The sequence below is a fragment of the Nerophis lumbriciformis genome, linkage group LG05 (assembly GCF_033978685.3).
Source record: "Nerophis lumbriciformis linkage group LG05, RoL_Nlum_v2.1, whole genome shotgun sequence".
NCBI classification, from domain to species: domain Eukaryota; kingdom Metazoa; phylum Chordata; class Actinopteri; order Syngnathiformes; family Syngnathidae; genus Nerophis; species Nerophis lumbriciformis.
The window spans coordinates 13,155,001-13,169,996 of NC_084552.2; the positions used below are offsets into that span (position 1 = coordinate 13,155,001).

At 40.8% G+C, this 14,996-nt stretch overlaps 2 protein-coding genes across 2 annotated transcripts in view; one reads left to right on the plus strand and one right to left on the minus strand.

Annotated features, from left to right (window-relative positions):
- LOC133606871 (fish-egg lectin-like) overlaps positions 1–749 on the minus strand; it is a 6,531-nt gene extending 5,782 nt beyond the window's left edge. Inside the window, exons 1-2 of the mRNA XM_061961254.2 lie at positions 625–749; positions 330–566 (exon numbers count right to left, since the gene is read on the minus strand). Coding sequence (XP_061817238.2) covers positions 330–566; positions 625–679 — 292 coding nt within the window. The 5' untranslated portion in view covers positions 680–749. The remainder of the gene's footprint in view (positions 1–329; positions 567–624) is intronic.
- osbpl8 (oxysterol binding protein-like 8) overlaps positions 1–14,996 on the plus strand; it is a 1,018,260-nt gene that overhangs the window by 503,578 nt on the left and 499,686 nt on the right. The window lies entirely within an intron of this gene.

The following is a 14,996-nucleotide window of genomic DNA, read 5'->3' on the forward strand; positions in this document are numbered from 1 at the left end:
ACAAATACAACTATTTTGCAAGGTTGTTTCAAAGTTTGTTTTAAAGGACATCTACGTACAATCAATGTTGTATCAACCTCTTGTGCCTGCTGGGATTACACTTTTTAATACAGAAAAGGTGTTACGGAAAAGCAAGAAAAAGCAGAGTTTGCTCTCTGGGTCTCTAATTAAGTAGCGCTGGGTGCAAAACTTTTATCAACAACTGTGGCTGTAGACAACCTCCTAATGTTACTTGCATCAACTCCACAAGATGGCGGTATCTCTACGTGCCGCACGATGAGACACCTGTATCTACGTGACAATACTCGGACCAGGTCGCGCAACGTCACCTGAGGACGGACGAAATTCGCCCGCTACGAACTTGTAGACCCTGTTGGTGTAGTCCACGCCCCAGATCCCAGAAGGTCCCACCGAGACGTCCTTGAGGGACACGGAGCCCAGCCTGTACCAGGAGGTCCCGCTGAGGAAGTAGACTCGGTTGTAGCTGCTCCTGGCCAAAACCTGACCTTGGCCCGCCGCGATCTGGCGAGCGCTGGACAGTCTGGGAGCTTCCTTGCAGGTCCAGGCTGTCGGGGAAAAGTTTTTTCAGCGCAAAAACGAGGGATTTGAATTTTATTTTTTTACCTCGAGTGGCGGCCAGGTGACAGAGCACCAGCAGGAAGCTCACGGTAGCTTTCATGGCGTCTTTTTGATGGAGGTTGTGGGTGTCTTGAATCACGCCTGCTTCGCCCGCCTTAAATACTCGTCAAATGGTTTGGAAAAAAAATGATTGATATGAAACTTAACAGGTTTTTCACGTCCAGAGAGGTCAGGCGGTGGTTTATGTATTGTACTGTAAGATGTCGGATTTGTCAAATTGTCACTGACACTAAGTCGCACTGTGGGAAAATACTCTTTTAAATGGAGTCTGATTTTAGTATACAGGACTTTTTGGAAGGATCTGAATTGAATGAAAGAAATATACAATAAATATGATATATTATTTTTAAACATGTTACTTTTATTAGGGGGTGTCCCACACTTTTTTTGGAAATAAGAATGCAAATGAATATAATACAACAAAAACAATTAAAAAATAAATTTTTGGGATTTGTTTCATGTAATGTAATGGGCTATCTGAAACGGATCTAAATTAAATTAAATAAAAACATAATAGATGATGTAAATTTAAAAAAAAAAAATGTAAATGTTATTTTAACCACTTAAATTAAATTTAAATTAAATCATGTTCAATTAAATTCATCCATCCATGTTCTACCGCTTATTCCCTTTGGGGTCGCAGGGGGCGCTGGAAAATTAAATTAAATTCAATTCAATTCAATTAAATTCAGTTAAACTAGTTGAGAGCACTTAAAAGAGTTTACATTAAACGATGTTTAATATCTTAAATGGATATAATTGAAATTAAATAAAAACATACCAAATGACGTAAATTAAAAAAAATAAAAATGTATATGTTACTTTAACCAAGGGATAACTCCGCGCTTTTTGTAAAAAGCATAAATCTGAATAAAATACAATACAATAAAAACTATTTTAAACATTTAAAATTCAATTTAAATTTTAAAATGGATTCAAAATTAAAAGTAAAATCTAATCCAATTACATTTAAATTTAGATTAAATCATGTTCAATTAAATTCAATGCAATTAAATTAAATTCAGTTAAACTCGTTGAGAGCACTTAAAAGAGTTGACATTAAACATTGCTTAATTAGGGGATTTGTTTCATGTAATGTAATCCGCTATCTTAAATGGATATAATTGAAATGAAATAAAAACATAACAAATGATGTAAATAAAAAAATTAAAAAAAATTAAATGTTACTTTAATCAAGGGATATCTCCGTGTTTTTTGTAAAAATGCATGCATCTGAATATAATACAATACTATAAAAACAATTTTAAAAATACATTTAAAATGACATTCAAAATACGATTTAAAATGTTATTTATATTTAAAAATTGAATAAAAAATTAATAGTACAATCTAATTCAATTAAATTTAAATTTAGATTAAATCCTGTTCAATCAAATTAAATTAAATTCAGTTAAATTAGTTGAGAGCACTTAAAAGAGTTTAGATTAAACATTGTTTAATTAGGGGATTTTTTTCATGTAATGCAATGGGCTATCTTAAATGGATATAATTGAAATGAAATAAAAACATAACAAATTATGTAAATGGGAAAAAAAAAAAAAAGAAGTTACATTAACCAAGGTATATTTCTGTGGTTTTTGTAAAAAGGCATGCATCTGAATATAATACAATGAAGAAGAAAAAAAAAATATATATATATATATATATATATATATATATATAAAAATTACATTTAAAATCCAATATAAAATTTAATTTAAATTTAAAATTAGATTCAAAATTGAAAGTAAAATCTAATCCAATTACATTTAAATTTAGATTAAATCATGTTCAATTAAAATTCAATTAAATTCAATTAAATTCAGTTAAACTAATTGAGAGCACTTAAAATAGTTTACATTAAACATTGTTTAATTATGGGATTTTTTCATTTAATGCAATGGGCTATCTTAAATGGATATAATTGAAATTAAATAAAAACATAACAAATAATATGAATTAAAAAAACAATAATTAAATGTTACTTTAACCAAGAAATATCTCCGTGGTTTTTGTAAAAAGGCATGCATCTGAATATAATAAAGTACAATTAAAAAAAAAATCTTAAATGGATCTAAATGAAATGAAATAGAAACATAACAAATTATATAATTTTTTAAAAATAACTTAAATATCTTAATAGATATGTTACTTTAATAAAGGGAAACAACAATGCTTTTTGTAAAAAAAAATTAAAAAAAAAGCAGGCATCTGAATATTATACAATACAATGATAACATTTAAAATTACATTTTAAAAATAAATTTAAAATTACATTTTAAAAGTACATTTCTAAGTAAAATCAAATAAAATTATAATTAAAAATAAAATTACTTCAAAGTAAATAAAATGCAATTAATTCCAAGTAAATTCAGTTAAATTAGATTCTAAGTAAGTTTGTCATTTTCAAAAATCGATTTAAGAATTAAAAGATTAAAATAAAAAAAATAAAAAACAATAAAAACGTTATTTTATCATTAATATTATAATTTTTTAAATAGGAATACTTTTTTTTTTTTAATAGTTTTTTTAGGCCGTCTCCGTGCAACCAGAAGGAGCTTTTCTGACCTGCTGTTTTGAGAAAAGTTTCACTATATTGATTGGGGTTCATAATCAGCCTGATCTAAGCCTTGATCATAAATACATGTGATTAAAACATCTTCAGCCGCCATAAAAGTGCGTAAGAAGCAGGAGCCACTCTACCCCAATTCCCTTGTGAGTCTTTCCCACACCTTGGAACACTGGTTGGACTGTAAGACCTGCAGGTGACAAACTGACAGGTGTGATTTGGCTTGAAAGCTGGCGACAAACACAAACGACAAGCTCTACTGTGTGTGTGTGTGTGTGTGTGTGCGTGTGCGTGTGCGTGTGCGTGTGCGTGTGCGTGTGTGTGTGTGTGTGTGTGTGTGTGTGTGTGTGTGTGTGTGTGTGCTGGCAATGCTTACTTAATGGGGACATCGCTCTGTTTACAAAGTCACCTTTAAGGGACCTCTGACGATATGGGGACAAAACAACTTGGTCCCCACAAGTCCTGAACAAAAACTTGGCTCCCACAAGTCCTGAACAAAAACTTGGTCCCCACAAGTCATGAACGAAAACTTGGTCCCCACAAGTCATGAACAAACACTTGGTCCCCAAAAGTCCTGAACAACAACTTGGTCCCCACAAGTCATGAACAAAAACTTGGTCCCCACAAGTCATGAACAAAAACTTGGTCCCCACAAGTCATGAACAAAAACTTGGTCCCCACAAGTCATGAACAAAAACTTGGTCCCCACAAGTCATGAACAAACACTTGGTCCCCACAAGTCATGAACAAACACTTGGTCCCCACAAGTCATGAAAAAACACTTGGTCCCCACAAGTCATGAACAAACACTTGGTCCCCACAAGTCATGAACAAACACTTGGTCCCCACAAGTCATGAACAAAACACTTAGTCCCCACAAGTCCTGAACAACAACTTGGTCCCCACAAGTCATGAACAAACACTTGGTCCCCACAAGTCCTGAACAAACACTTGGTCAACACAAGTCCTGAACAACAACTTGGTCCCCACAAGTCATGAACAAACACTTGGTCCCCACAAGTCATGAACAAAAACTTGGTCCCCAAAAGTGATGAACAAACACTTGGTCCCCACAAGTCCTGAACAACAACTTGGTCCCCACAAGTCCTGAACAAACACTTGGTCCCCACAAGTCCTGAACAACAACTTGGTCCCCACAAGTCATGAACAAACACTTGGTCCCCACAAGTCATGAACAAAAACTTGGTCCCCAAAAGTGATGAACAAACACTTGGTCCCCACAAGTCCTGAACAACAACTTGGTCCCCACAAGTCATGAACATAAACTTGGTCCCCACAAGTCCTGAACAACAACTTTGTCCCCACAAGTCATGAACAAAAACTTTGTCCCCACAAGTCATGAACAAAAACTTGGTCCCCACAAGTCATGAACAAACACTTGGTCCCCACAAGTCATGAACAAAAACTTGGTCCCCAAAAGTGATGAACAAACACTTGGTCCCCTCAAGTCATGAACAAAAACTTGGTCCCCATAAGTCATGAACAAAAACTTGGTCCCCACAAGTCATGAACAAACACTTGGTCCCCTCAAGTCATGAACAAAAACTTGGTCCCCACAAGTCATGAACAAAAACTTGGTCCCCATATGTCATGAACAAAAACTTGGTCCCCACAAGTCATGAACAAACACTTGGTCCCCACAAGTCCTGAACAACAAGTTGGTCCCCACAAGTCATGAACAAAAACTTGGTCCCCACAAGTCATGAACAAACACTTGGTCCCCTCAAGTCATGAACAAAAACTTGGTCCCCACAAGTCATGAACAAAAACTTGGTCCCCACAAGTCATGAACAAAAACTTGGTCCCCATATGTCATGAACAAAAACTTGGACCCCACAAGTCATGAACAAACACTTGGTCCCCACAAGTCCTGAACAACAAGTTGGTCCCCACAAGTCATGAACAAAAACTTGGTCCCCACAAGTCCTGAACAACAACTTGGTTCCCACAAGTCATGAACAAAAACTTGGTCCCCATAAGTCATGAACAAAAACTTGGACCCCACAAGTCATGAACAAAAACTTGGTCCCCACAAGTCATGAACAAAAACTTGGTCCCCACAAGTCATGAACAAAAACTTGGTCCCCACAAGTCATGAACAAACACTTGGTCCCCTCAAGTCATGAACAAAAACTTGGTCCCCACAAGTCATGAACAAAAACTTGGTCCCCACAAGTCATGAACAAAAACTTGGTGCCCATAAGTCATTAACAAAAACTTGGTCCCCACAAGTCATGAACAAACACTTGGTTCCCACAAGTCATGAACAACAACTTGGTCCCCAAAAGTCATGAGCAAACACTTGGTCCCCACAAGTCATGAACAAAAACTTGTTCCCCACAAGTCATGAACAAAAACTTGGTCCCCACAAGTCATGAACAAAAACTTGGTCCCCACAAGTCATGAACAAAAACTTGGTCCCCACAAGTCATGAACAAAAACTTGGTCCCCACAAGTCATGAACAAACACTTGGTCCCCACAAGTCATGAACAACAACTTGGTCCCCAAAAGTCATGAACAAACACTTGGTACCCACAAGTCATGAACAAAAACTTTGTCCCCACAAGTCATGAACAAAAACTTGGTCCCAAAAAGTGATGAACAAACACTTGGTCCGCACAAGTCCTGAACAAACACTTGGTCCCCACAAGTCCTGAACAACAACTTGGTCCCCACAAGTCATGAACAAACACTTGGTCCCCACAAGTCATGAACAAAAACTTTGTCCCCAAAAGTGATGAACAAACACTTGGTCCCCACAAGTCCTGAACAACAACTTGGTCCCCACAAGTCCTGAACAACAACTTGGTCCCCACAAGTCATGAACAAAAACTTTGTCCCCACAAGTCATGAACAAAAACTTGGTCCCCACAAGTCATGAACAAACACTTGGTCCTCAAAAGTCCTAAACAAACACTTGGTCCCCACAAGTCATGAACAAACACTTGGTCCCCACAAGTCATGAACAAAAACTTGGTCCCCAAAAGTGATGAACAAACACTTGGTCCCCACAAGTCCTGAACAACAACTTGGTCCCCACAAGTCATGAACAAAAACTTGGTCCCCACAAGTCCTGAACAACAACTTTGTCCCCACAAGTCATGAACAACAACTTTGTCCCCACAAGTCTTGAACAACAACTTGGTTCCCACAAGTCATGAACAAACACTTGGTCCCCACAAGTCATGAACAAAAACTTTGTCCCTACAAGTCATGAACAAAAACTTGGTTCCCACAACTCATGAACAAAAACTTGGTCCCCACAAGTCATGAACAACAACTTGGTCACAACAAGTCATGAACAAAAACTTGGTACCCACAAGTTATGAACAAACACTTGGTCCTCAAAAGTCCTGAACAAACACTTGGTCCCCACAAGTCATGAACAAACACTTGGTCCCCAAAAGTCATGAACAAAAACTTGGTCCCCAAAAGTGATGAACAAACACTTGGTCCCCACAAGTCCTGAACAACAACTTGGTCCCCACAAGTCATGAACAAAAACTTGGTCCCCACAAGTCCTGAACAACAACTTTGTCCCCACAAGTCCTGAACAAACACTTTGTCCCCAAAAGTGATGAACAAACACTTGGTCCCCACAAGTCCTGAACAACAACTTGGTCCCCACAAGTCATGAACAAAAACTTGGTCCCCACAAGTCCTGAACAACAACTTTGTCCCCACAAGTCCTGAACAAACACTTTGTCCCCACAAGTCATGAACAAACACTTGGTCCCCACAAGTCATGAACAAACACTTGGTCCCCACAAGTCATGAACAAACACTTGGTCCCCACAAGTCCTGAACAACAAGTTGGTCCCCACAAGTCATGAACAAACACTTGGTCCCCACAAGTCCTGAACAACAAGTTGGTCCCCACAAGTCCTGAACAACAAGTTGGTCCCCACAAGTCATGAACAACAACTTGGTCCCCATAAGTCATGAACAAAAACTTGGACCCCACAAGTCATGAACAAAAACTTGGTCCCCACAAGTCATGAACAAAAACTTGGTCTCCACAAGTCATGAACAAACACTTTGTCCCCTCAAGTCATGAACAAAAACTTGGTCCCCACAAGTCATGAACAAAAACTTGGTCCCCATAAGTCATGAACAAAAACTTCGTCCCCATAAGTCATGAACAAACACTTGGTCCCCTCAATTCATGAACAAAAACTTGGTCCCTACAAGTCATGAACAAAAACTTGGTCCCCATATGTCATGAACAAAAACTTGGTCCCCACAAGTCATGAACAAAAACTTGGTCCCCACAAGTCATGAACAAAAACTTGGTCCCCACAAGTCATGAACAAACACTTGGTCCCCACAAGTCATGAACAAACACTTGGTCCCCACAAGTCATGAAAAAACACTTGGTCCCCACAAGTCATGAACAAAAACTTGGTCCCCACAAGTCATGAACAAACACTTGGTCCCCACAAGTCATGAACAAAAACTTTGTCCCCAAAAGTGATGAACAAACACTTGGTCCCCACAAGTCCTGAACAACAACTTGGTCCCCACAAGTCCTGAACAACAACTTGGTCCCCACAAGTCATGAACAAAAACTTTGTCCCCACAAGTCATGAACAAAAACTTGGTCCCCACAAGTCATGAACAAACACTTGGTCCTCAAAAGTCCTAAACAAACACTTGGTCCCCACAAGTCATGAACAAACACTTGGTCCCCACAAGTCATGAACAAAAACTTGGTCCCCAAAAGTGATGAACAAACACTTGGTCCCCACAAGTCCTGAACAACAACTTGGTCCCCACAAGTCATGAACAAAAACTTGGTCCCCACAAGTCCTGAACAACAACTTTGTCCCCACAAGTCATGAACAACAACTTTGTCCCCACAAGTCTTGAACAACAACTTGGTTCCCACAAGTCATGAACAAACACTTGGTCCCCACAAGTCATGAACAAAAACTTTGTCCCTACAAGTCATGAACAAAAACTTGGTTCCCACAACTCATGAACAAAAACTTGGTCCCCACAAGTCATGAACAACAACTTGGTCACAACAAGTCATGAACAAAAACTTGGTACCCACAAGTTATGAACAAACACTTGGTCCTCAAAAGTCCTGAACAAACACTTGGTCCCCACAAGTCATGAACAAACACTTGGTCCCCAAAAGTCATGAACAAAAACTTGGTCCCCAAAAGTGATGAACAAACACTTGGTCCCCACAAGTCCTGAACAACAACTTGGTCCCCACAAGTCATGAACAAAAACTTGGTCCCCACAAGTCCTGAACAACAACTTTGTCCCCACAAGTCCTGAACAAACACTTTGTCCCCAAAAGTGATGAACAAACACTTGGTCCCCACAAGTCCTGAACAACAACTTGGTCCCCACAAGTCATGAACAAAAACTTGGTCCCCACAAGTCCTGAACAACAACTTTGTCCCCACAAGTCCTGAACAAACACTTTGTCCCCACAAGTCATGAACAAACACTTGGTCCCCACAAGTCATGAACAAACACTTGGTCCCCACAAGTCATGAACAAACACTTGGTCCCCACAAGTCCTGAACAACAAGTTGGTCCCCACAAGTCATGAACAAACACTTGGTCCCCACAAGTCCTGAACAACAAGTTGGTCCCCACAAGTCCTGAACAACAAGTTGGTCCCCACAAGTCATGAACAACAACTTGGTCCCCATAAGTCATGAACAAAAACTTGGACCCCACAAGTCATGAACAAAAACTTGGTCCCCACAAGTCATGAACAAAAACTTGGTCTCCACAAGTCATGAACAAACACTTTGTCCCCTCAAGTCATGAACAAAAACTTGGTCCCCACAAGTCATGAACAAAAACTTGGTCCCCATAAGTCATGAACAAAAACTTCGTCCCCATAAGTCATGAACAAACACTTGGTCCCCTCAATTCATGAACAAAAACTTGGTCCCTACAAGTCATGAACAAAAACTTGGTCCCCATATGTCATGAACAAAAACTTGGTCCCCACAAGTCATGAACAAAAACTTGGTCCCCACAAGTCATGAACAAAAACTTGGTCCCCACAAGTCATGAACAAACACTTGGTCCCCACAAGTCATGAACAAACACTTGGTCCCCACAAGTCATGAAAAAACACTTGGTCCCCACAAGTCATGAACAAAAACTTGGTCCCCACAAGTCATGAACAAACACTTGGTCCCCACAAGTCATGAACAAAAACTTGGTCCCCATATGTCATGAACAAAAACTTGGTCCCCACAAGTCATGAACAAACACTTGGTCCCCAAAAGTCATGAACAAAAACTTGGTCCCCAAAAGTGATGAACAAACACTTGGTCCCCACAAGTCCTGAACAACAACTTGGTCCCCACAAGTCATGAACAAAAACTTGGTCCCCACAAGTCCTGAACAACAACTTTGTCCCCACAAGTCCTGAACAAACACTTTGTCCCCACAAGTCATGAACAAACACTTGGTCCCCACAAGTCATGAACAAACACTTGGTCCCCACAAGTCATGAACAAACACTTGGTCCCCACAAGTCCTGAACAACAAGTTGGTCCCCACAAGTCATGAACAAACACTTGGTCCCCACAAGTCCTGAACAACAAGTTGGTCCCCACAAGTCCTGAACAACAAGTTGGTCCCCACAAGTCATGAACAACAACTTGGTCCCCATAAGTCATGAACAAAAACTTGGACCCCACAAATCATGAACAAAAACTTGGTCCCCACAAGTCATGAACAAAAACTTGGTCTCCACAAGTCATGAACAAACACTTTGTCCCCTCAAGTCATGAACAAAAACTTGGTCCCCACAAGTCATGAACAAAAACTTGGTCCCCATAAGTCATGAACAAAAACTTCGTCCCCATAAGTCATGAACAAACACTTGGTCCCCTCAATTCATGAACAAAAACTTGGTCCCTACAAGTCATGAACAAAAACTTGGTCCCCATATGTCATGAACAAAAACTTGGTCCCCACAAGTCATGAACAAAAACTTGGTCCCCACAAGTCATGAACAAAAACTTGGTCCCCACAAGTCATGAACAAACACTTGGTCCCCACAAGTCATGAACAAACACTTGGTCCCCACAAGTCATGAAAAAACACTTGGTCCCCACAAGTCATGAACAAAAACTTGGTCCCCACAAGTCATGAACAAACACTTGGTCCCCACAAGTCATGAACAAACACTTGGTCCCCACAAGTCATGAACAAACACTTGGTCCCCACAAGTCCTGAACAACAACTTGGTCCCCACAAGTCATGAACAAACACTTGGTCCCCACAAGTCCTGAACAAACACTTGGTCCCCACAAGTCCTGAACAACAACTTGGTCCCCACAAGTCATGAACAAAAACTTGGTCCCCACAAGTCATGAACAAAAACTTGGTCCCCACAAGTCATGAACAAAAACTTGGTCCCCACAAGTCATGAACAAACACTTGGTCCCCACAAGTCATGAACAAACACTTGGTCCCCACAAGTCATGAAAAAACACTTGGTCCCCACAAGTCATGAACAAAAACTTGGTCCCCACAAGTCATGAACAAACACTTGGTCCCCACAAGTCATGAACAAAAACTTGGTCCCCATATGTCATGAACAAAAACTTGGTCCCCACAAGTCATGAACAAACACTTGGTCCCCAAAAGTCATGAACAAAAACTTGGTCCCCAAAAGTGATGAACAAACACTTGGTCCCCACAAGTCCTGAACAACAACTTGGTCCCCACAAGTCATGAACAAAAACTTGGTCCCCACAAGTCCTGAACAACAACTTTGTCCCCACAAGTCCTGAACAAACACTTTGTCCCCACAAGTCATGAACAAACACTTGGTCCCCACAAGTCATGAACAAACACTTGGTCCCCACAAGTCATGAACAAACACTTGGTCCCCACAAGTCCTGAACAACAAGTTGGTCCCCACAAGTCATGAACAAACACTTGGTCCCCACAAGTCCTGAACAACAAGTTGGTCCCCACAAGTCCTGAACAACAAGTTGGTCCCCACAAGTCATGAACAACAACTTGGTCCCCATAAGTCATGAACAAAAACTTGGACCCCACAAATCATGAACAAAAACTTGGTCCCCACAAGTCATGAACAAAAACTTGGTCTCCACAAGTCATGAACAAACACTTTGTCCCCTCAAGTCATGAACAAAAACTTGGTCCCCACAAGTCATGAACAAAAACTTGGTCCCCATAAGTCATGAACAAAAACTTCGTCCCCATAAGTCATGAACAAACACTTGGTCCCCTCAATTCATGAACAAAAACTTGGTCCCTACAAGTCATGAACAAAAACTTGGTCCCCATATGTCATGAACAAAAACTTGGTCCCCACAAGTCATGAACAAAAACTTGGTCCCCACAAGTCATGAACAAAAACTTGGTCCCCACAAGTCATGAACAAACACTTGGTCCCCACAAGTCATGAACAAACACTTGGTCCCCACAAGTCATGAAAAAACACTTGGTCCCCACAAGTCATGAACAAAAACTTGGTCCCCACAAGTCATGAACAAACACTTGGTCCCCACAAGTCATGAACAAACACTTGGTCCCCACAAGTCATGAACAACAACTTGGTCCCCACAAGTCCTGAACAACAACTTGGTCCCCACAAGTCATGAACAAACACTTGGTCCCCACAAGTCCTGAACAAACACTTGGTCCCCACAAGTCCTGAACAACAACTTGGTCCCCACAAGTCATGAACAAACACTTGGTCCCCACAAGTCATGAACAAAAACTTGGTCCCCAAAAGTGATGAACAAACACTTGGTCCCCACAAGTCCTGAACAACAACTTGGTCCCCACAAGTCCTGAACAAACACTTGGTCCCCACAAGTCCTGAACAACAACTTGGTCCCCACAAGTCATGAACAAACACTTAGTCCCCACAAGTCATGAACAAAAACTTGGTCCCCAAAAGTGATGAACAAACACTTGGTCCCCACAAGTCCTGAACAACAACTTGGTCCCCACAAGTCATGAACATAAACTTGGTCCCCACAAGTCCTGAACAACAACTTTGTCCCCACAAGTCATGAACAAAAACTTTGTCCCCACAAGTCATGAACAAAAACTTGGTCCCCACAAGTCATGAACAAACACTTGGTCCCCACAAGTCATGAACAAAAACTTGGTCCCCAAAAGTGATGAACAAACACTTGGTCCCCTCAAGTCATGAACAAAAACTTGGTCCCCATAAGTCATGAACAAAAACTTGGTCCCCACAAGTCATGAACAAACACTTGGTCCCCTCAAGTCATGAACAAAAACTTGGCTCCCACAAGTCATGAACAAAAACTTGGTCCCCATATGTCATGATCAAAAACTTGGTCCCCACAAGTCATGAACAAACACTTGGTCCCCACAAGTCCTGAACAACAAGTTGGTCCCCACAAGTCATGAACAAAAACTTGGTCCCCACAAGTCATGAACAAACACTTGGTCCCCTCAAGTCATGAACAAAAACTTGGTCCCCACAAGTCATGAACAAAAACTTGGTCCCCACAAGTCATGAACAAAAACTTGGTCCCCATATGTCATGAACAAAAACTTGGACCCCACAAGTCATGAACAAACACTTGGTCCCCACAAGTCCTGAACAACAAGTTGGTCCCCACAAGTCATGAACAAAAACTTGGTCCCCACAAGTCCTGAACAACAACTTGGTTCCCACAAGTCATGAACAAAAACTTGGTCCCCATAAGTCATGAACAAAAACTTGGACCCCACAAGTCATGAACAAAAACTTGGTCCCCACAAGTCATGAACAAAAACTTGGTCCCCACAAGTCATGAACAAAAACTTGGTCCCCACAAGTCATGAACAAACACTTGGTCCCCTCAAGTCATGAACAAAAACTTGGTCCCCACAAGTCATGAACAAAAACTTGGTCCCCACAAGTCATGAACAAAAACTTGGTGCCCATAAGTCATTAACAAAAACTTGGTCCCCACAAGTCATGAACAAACACTTGGTTCCCACAAGTCATGAACAACAACTTGGTCCCCAAAAGTCATGAACAAACACTTGGTCCCCACAAGTCATGAACAAAAACTTGTTCCCCACAAGTCATGAACAAAAACTTGGTCCCCACAAGTCATGAACAAAAACTTGGTCCCCACAAGTCATGAACAAAAACTTGGTCCCCACAAGTCATGAACAAAAACTTGGTCCCCACAAGTCATGAACAAACACTTGGTCCCCACAAGTCATGAACAACAACTTGGTCCCCAAAAGTCATGAACAAACACTTGGTACCCACAAGTCATGAACAAAAACTTTGTCCCCACAAGTCATGAACAAAAACTTGGTCCCAAAAAGTGATGAACAAACACTTGGTCCGCACAAGTCCTGAACAAACACTTGGTCCCCACAAGTCCTGAACAACAACTTGGTCCCCACAAGTCATGAACAAACACTTGGTCCCCACAAGTCATGAACAAAAACTTTGTCCCCAAAAGTGATGAACAAACACTTGGTCCCCACAAGTCCTGAACAACAACTTGGTCCCCACAAGTCCTGAACAACAACTTGGTCCCCACAAGTCATGAACAAAAACTTGGTCCCCACAAGTCGATGAACAAAAACTTGGTCCCCACAAGTCATGAACAAACACTTGGTCCTCAAAAGTCCTAAACAAACACTTGGTCCCCACAAGTCATGAACAAACACTTGGTCCCCACAAGTCATGAACAAAAACTTGGTGCCCAAAAGTGATGAACAAACACTTGGTCCCCACAAGTCCTGAACAACAACTTGGTCCCCACAAGTCATGAACAAAAACTTGGTCCCCACAAGTCCTGAACAACAACTTTGTCCCCACAAGTCATGAACAACAACTTGGTCCCCACAAGTCTTGAACAACAACTTGGTTCCCACAAGTCATGAACAAACACTTGGTCCCCACAAGTCATGAACAAAAACTTTGTCCCTACAAGTCATGAACAAAAACTTGGTTCCCACAACTCATGAACAAAAACTTGGTCCCCACAAGTCATGAACAACAACTTGGTCACAACAAGTCATGAACAAAAACTTGGTACCCACAAGTTATGAACAAACACTTGGTCCTCAAAAGTCCTGAACAAACACTTGGTCCCCACAAGTCATGAACAAACACTTGGTCCCCACAAGTCATGAACAAAAACTTGGTCCCCAAAAGTGATGAACAAACACTTGGTCCCCACAAGTCCTGAACAACAACTTGGTCCCCACAAGTCATGAACAAAAACTTTGTCCCCACAAGTCCTGAACAACAACTTGGTCCCCACAAGTCCTGAACAAACACTTTGTCCCCAAAAGTGATGAACAAACACTTGGTCCCCACAAGTCCTGAACAACAACTTTGTCCCCACAAGTCATGAACAAAAACTTGTTCCCCACAAGTCCTGAACAACAACTTTGTCCCCACAAGTCCTGAACAAACACTTTGTCCCCACAAGTCATGAACAAACACTTGGTCCCCACAAGTCATGAACAAACACTTGGTCCCCACAAGTCATGAACAAACACTTGGTCCCCACAAGTCCTGAACAACAAGTTGGTCCCCACAAGTCATGAACAAACACTTGGTCCCCACAAGTCCTGAACAACAAGTTGGCTCCCACAAGTCCTGAACAACAAGTTGGTCCCCACAAGTCATGAACAACAACTTGGTCCCCATAAGTCATGAACAAAAACTTGGACCCCACAAGTCATGAACAAAAACTTGGTCCCCACAAGTCATGAACAAAAACTTGGTCCCCACAAGTCATGAACAAACAC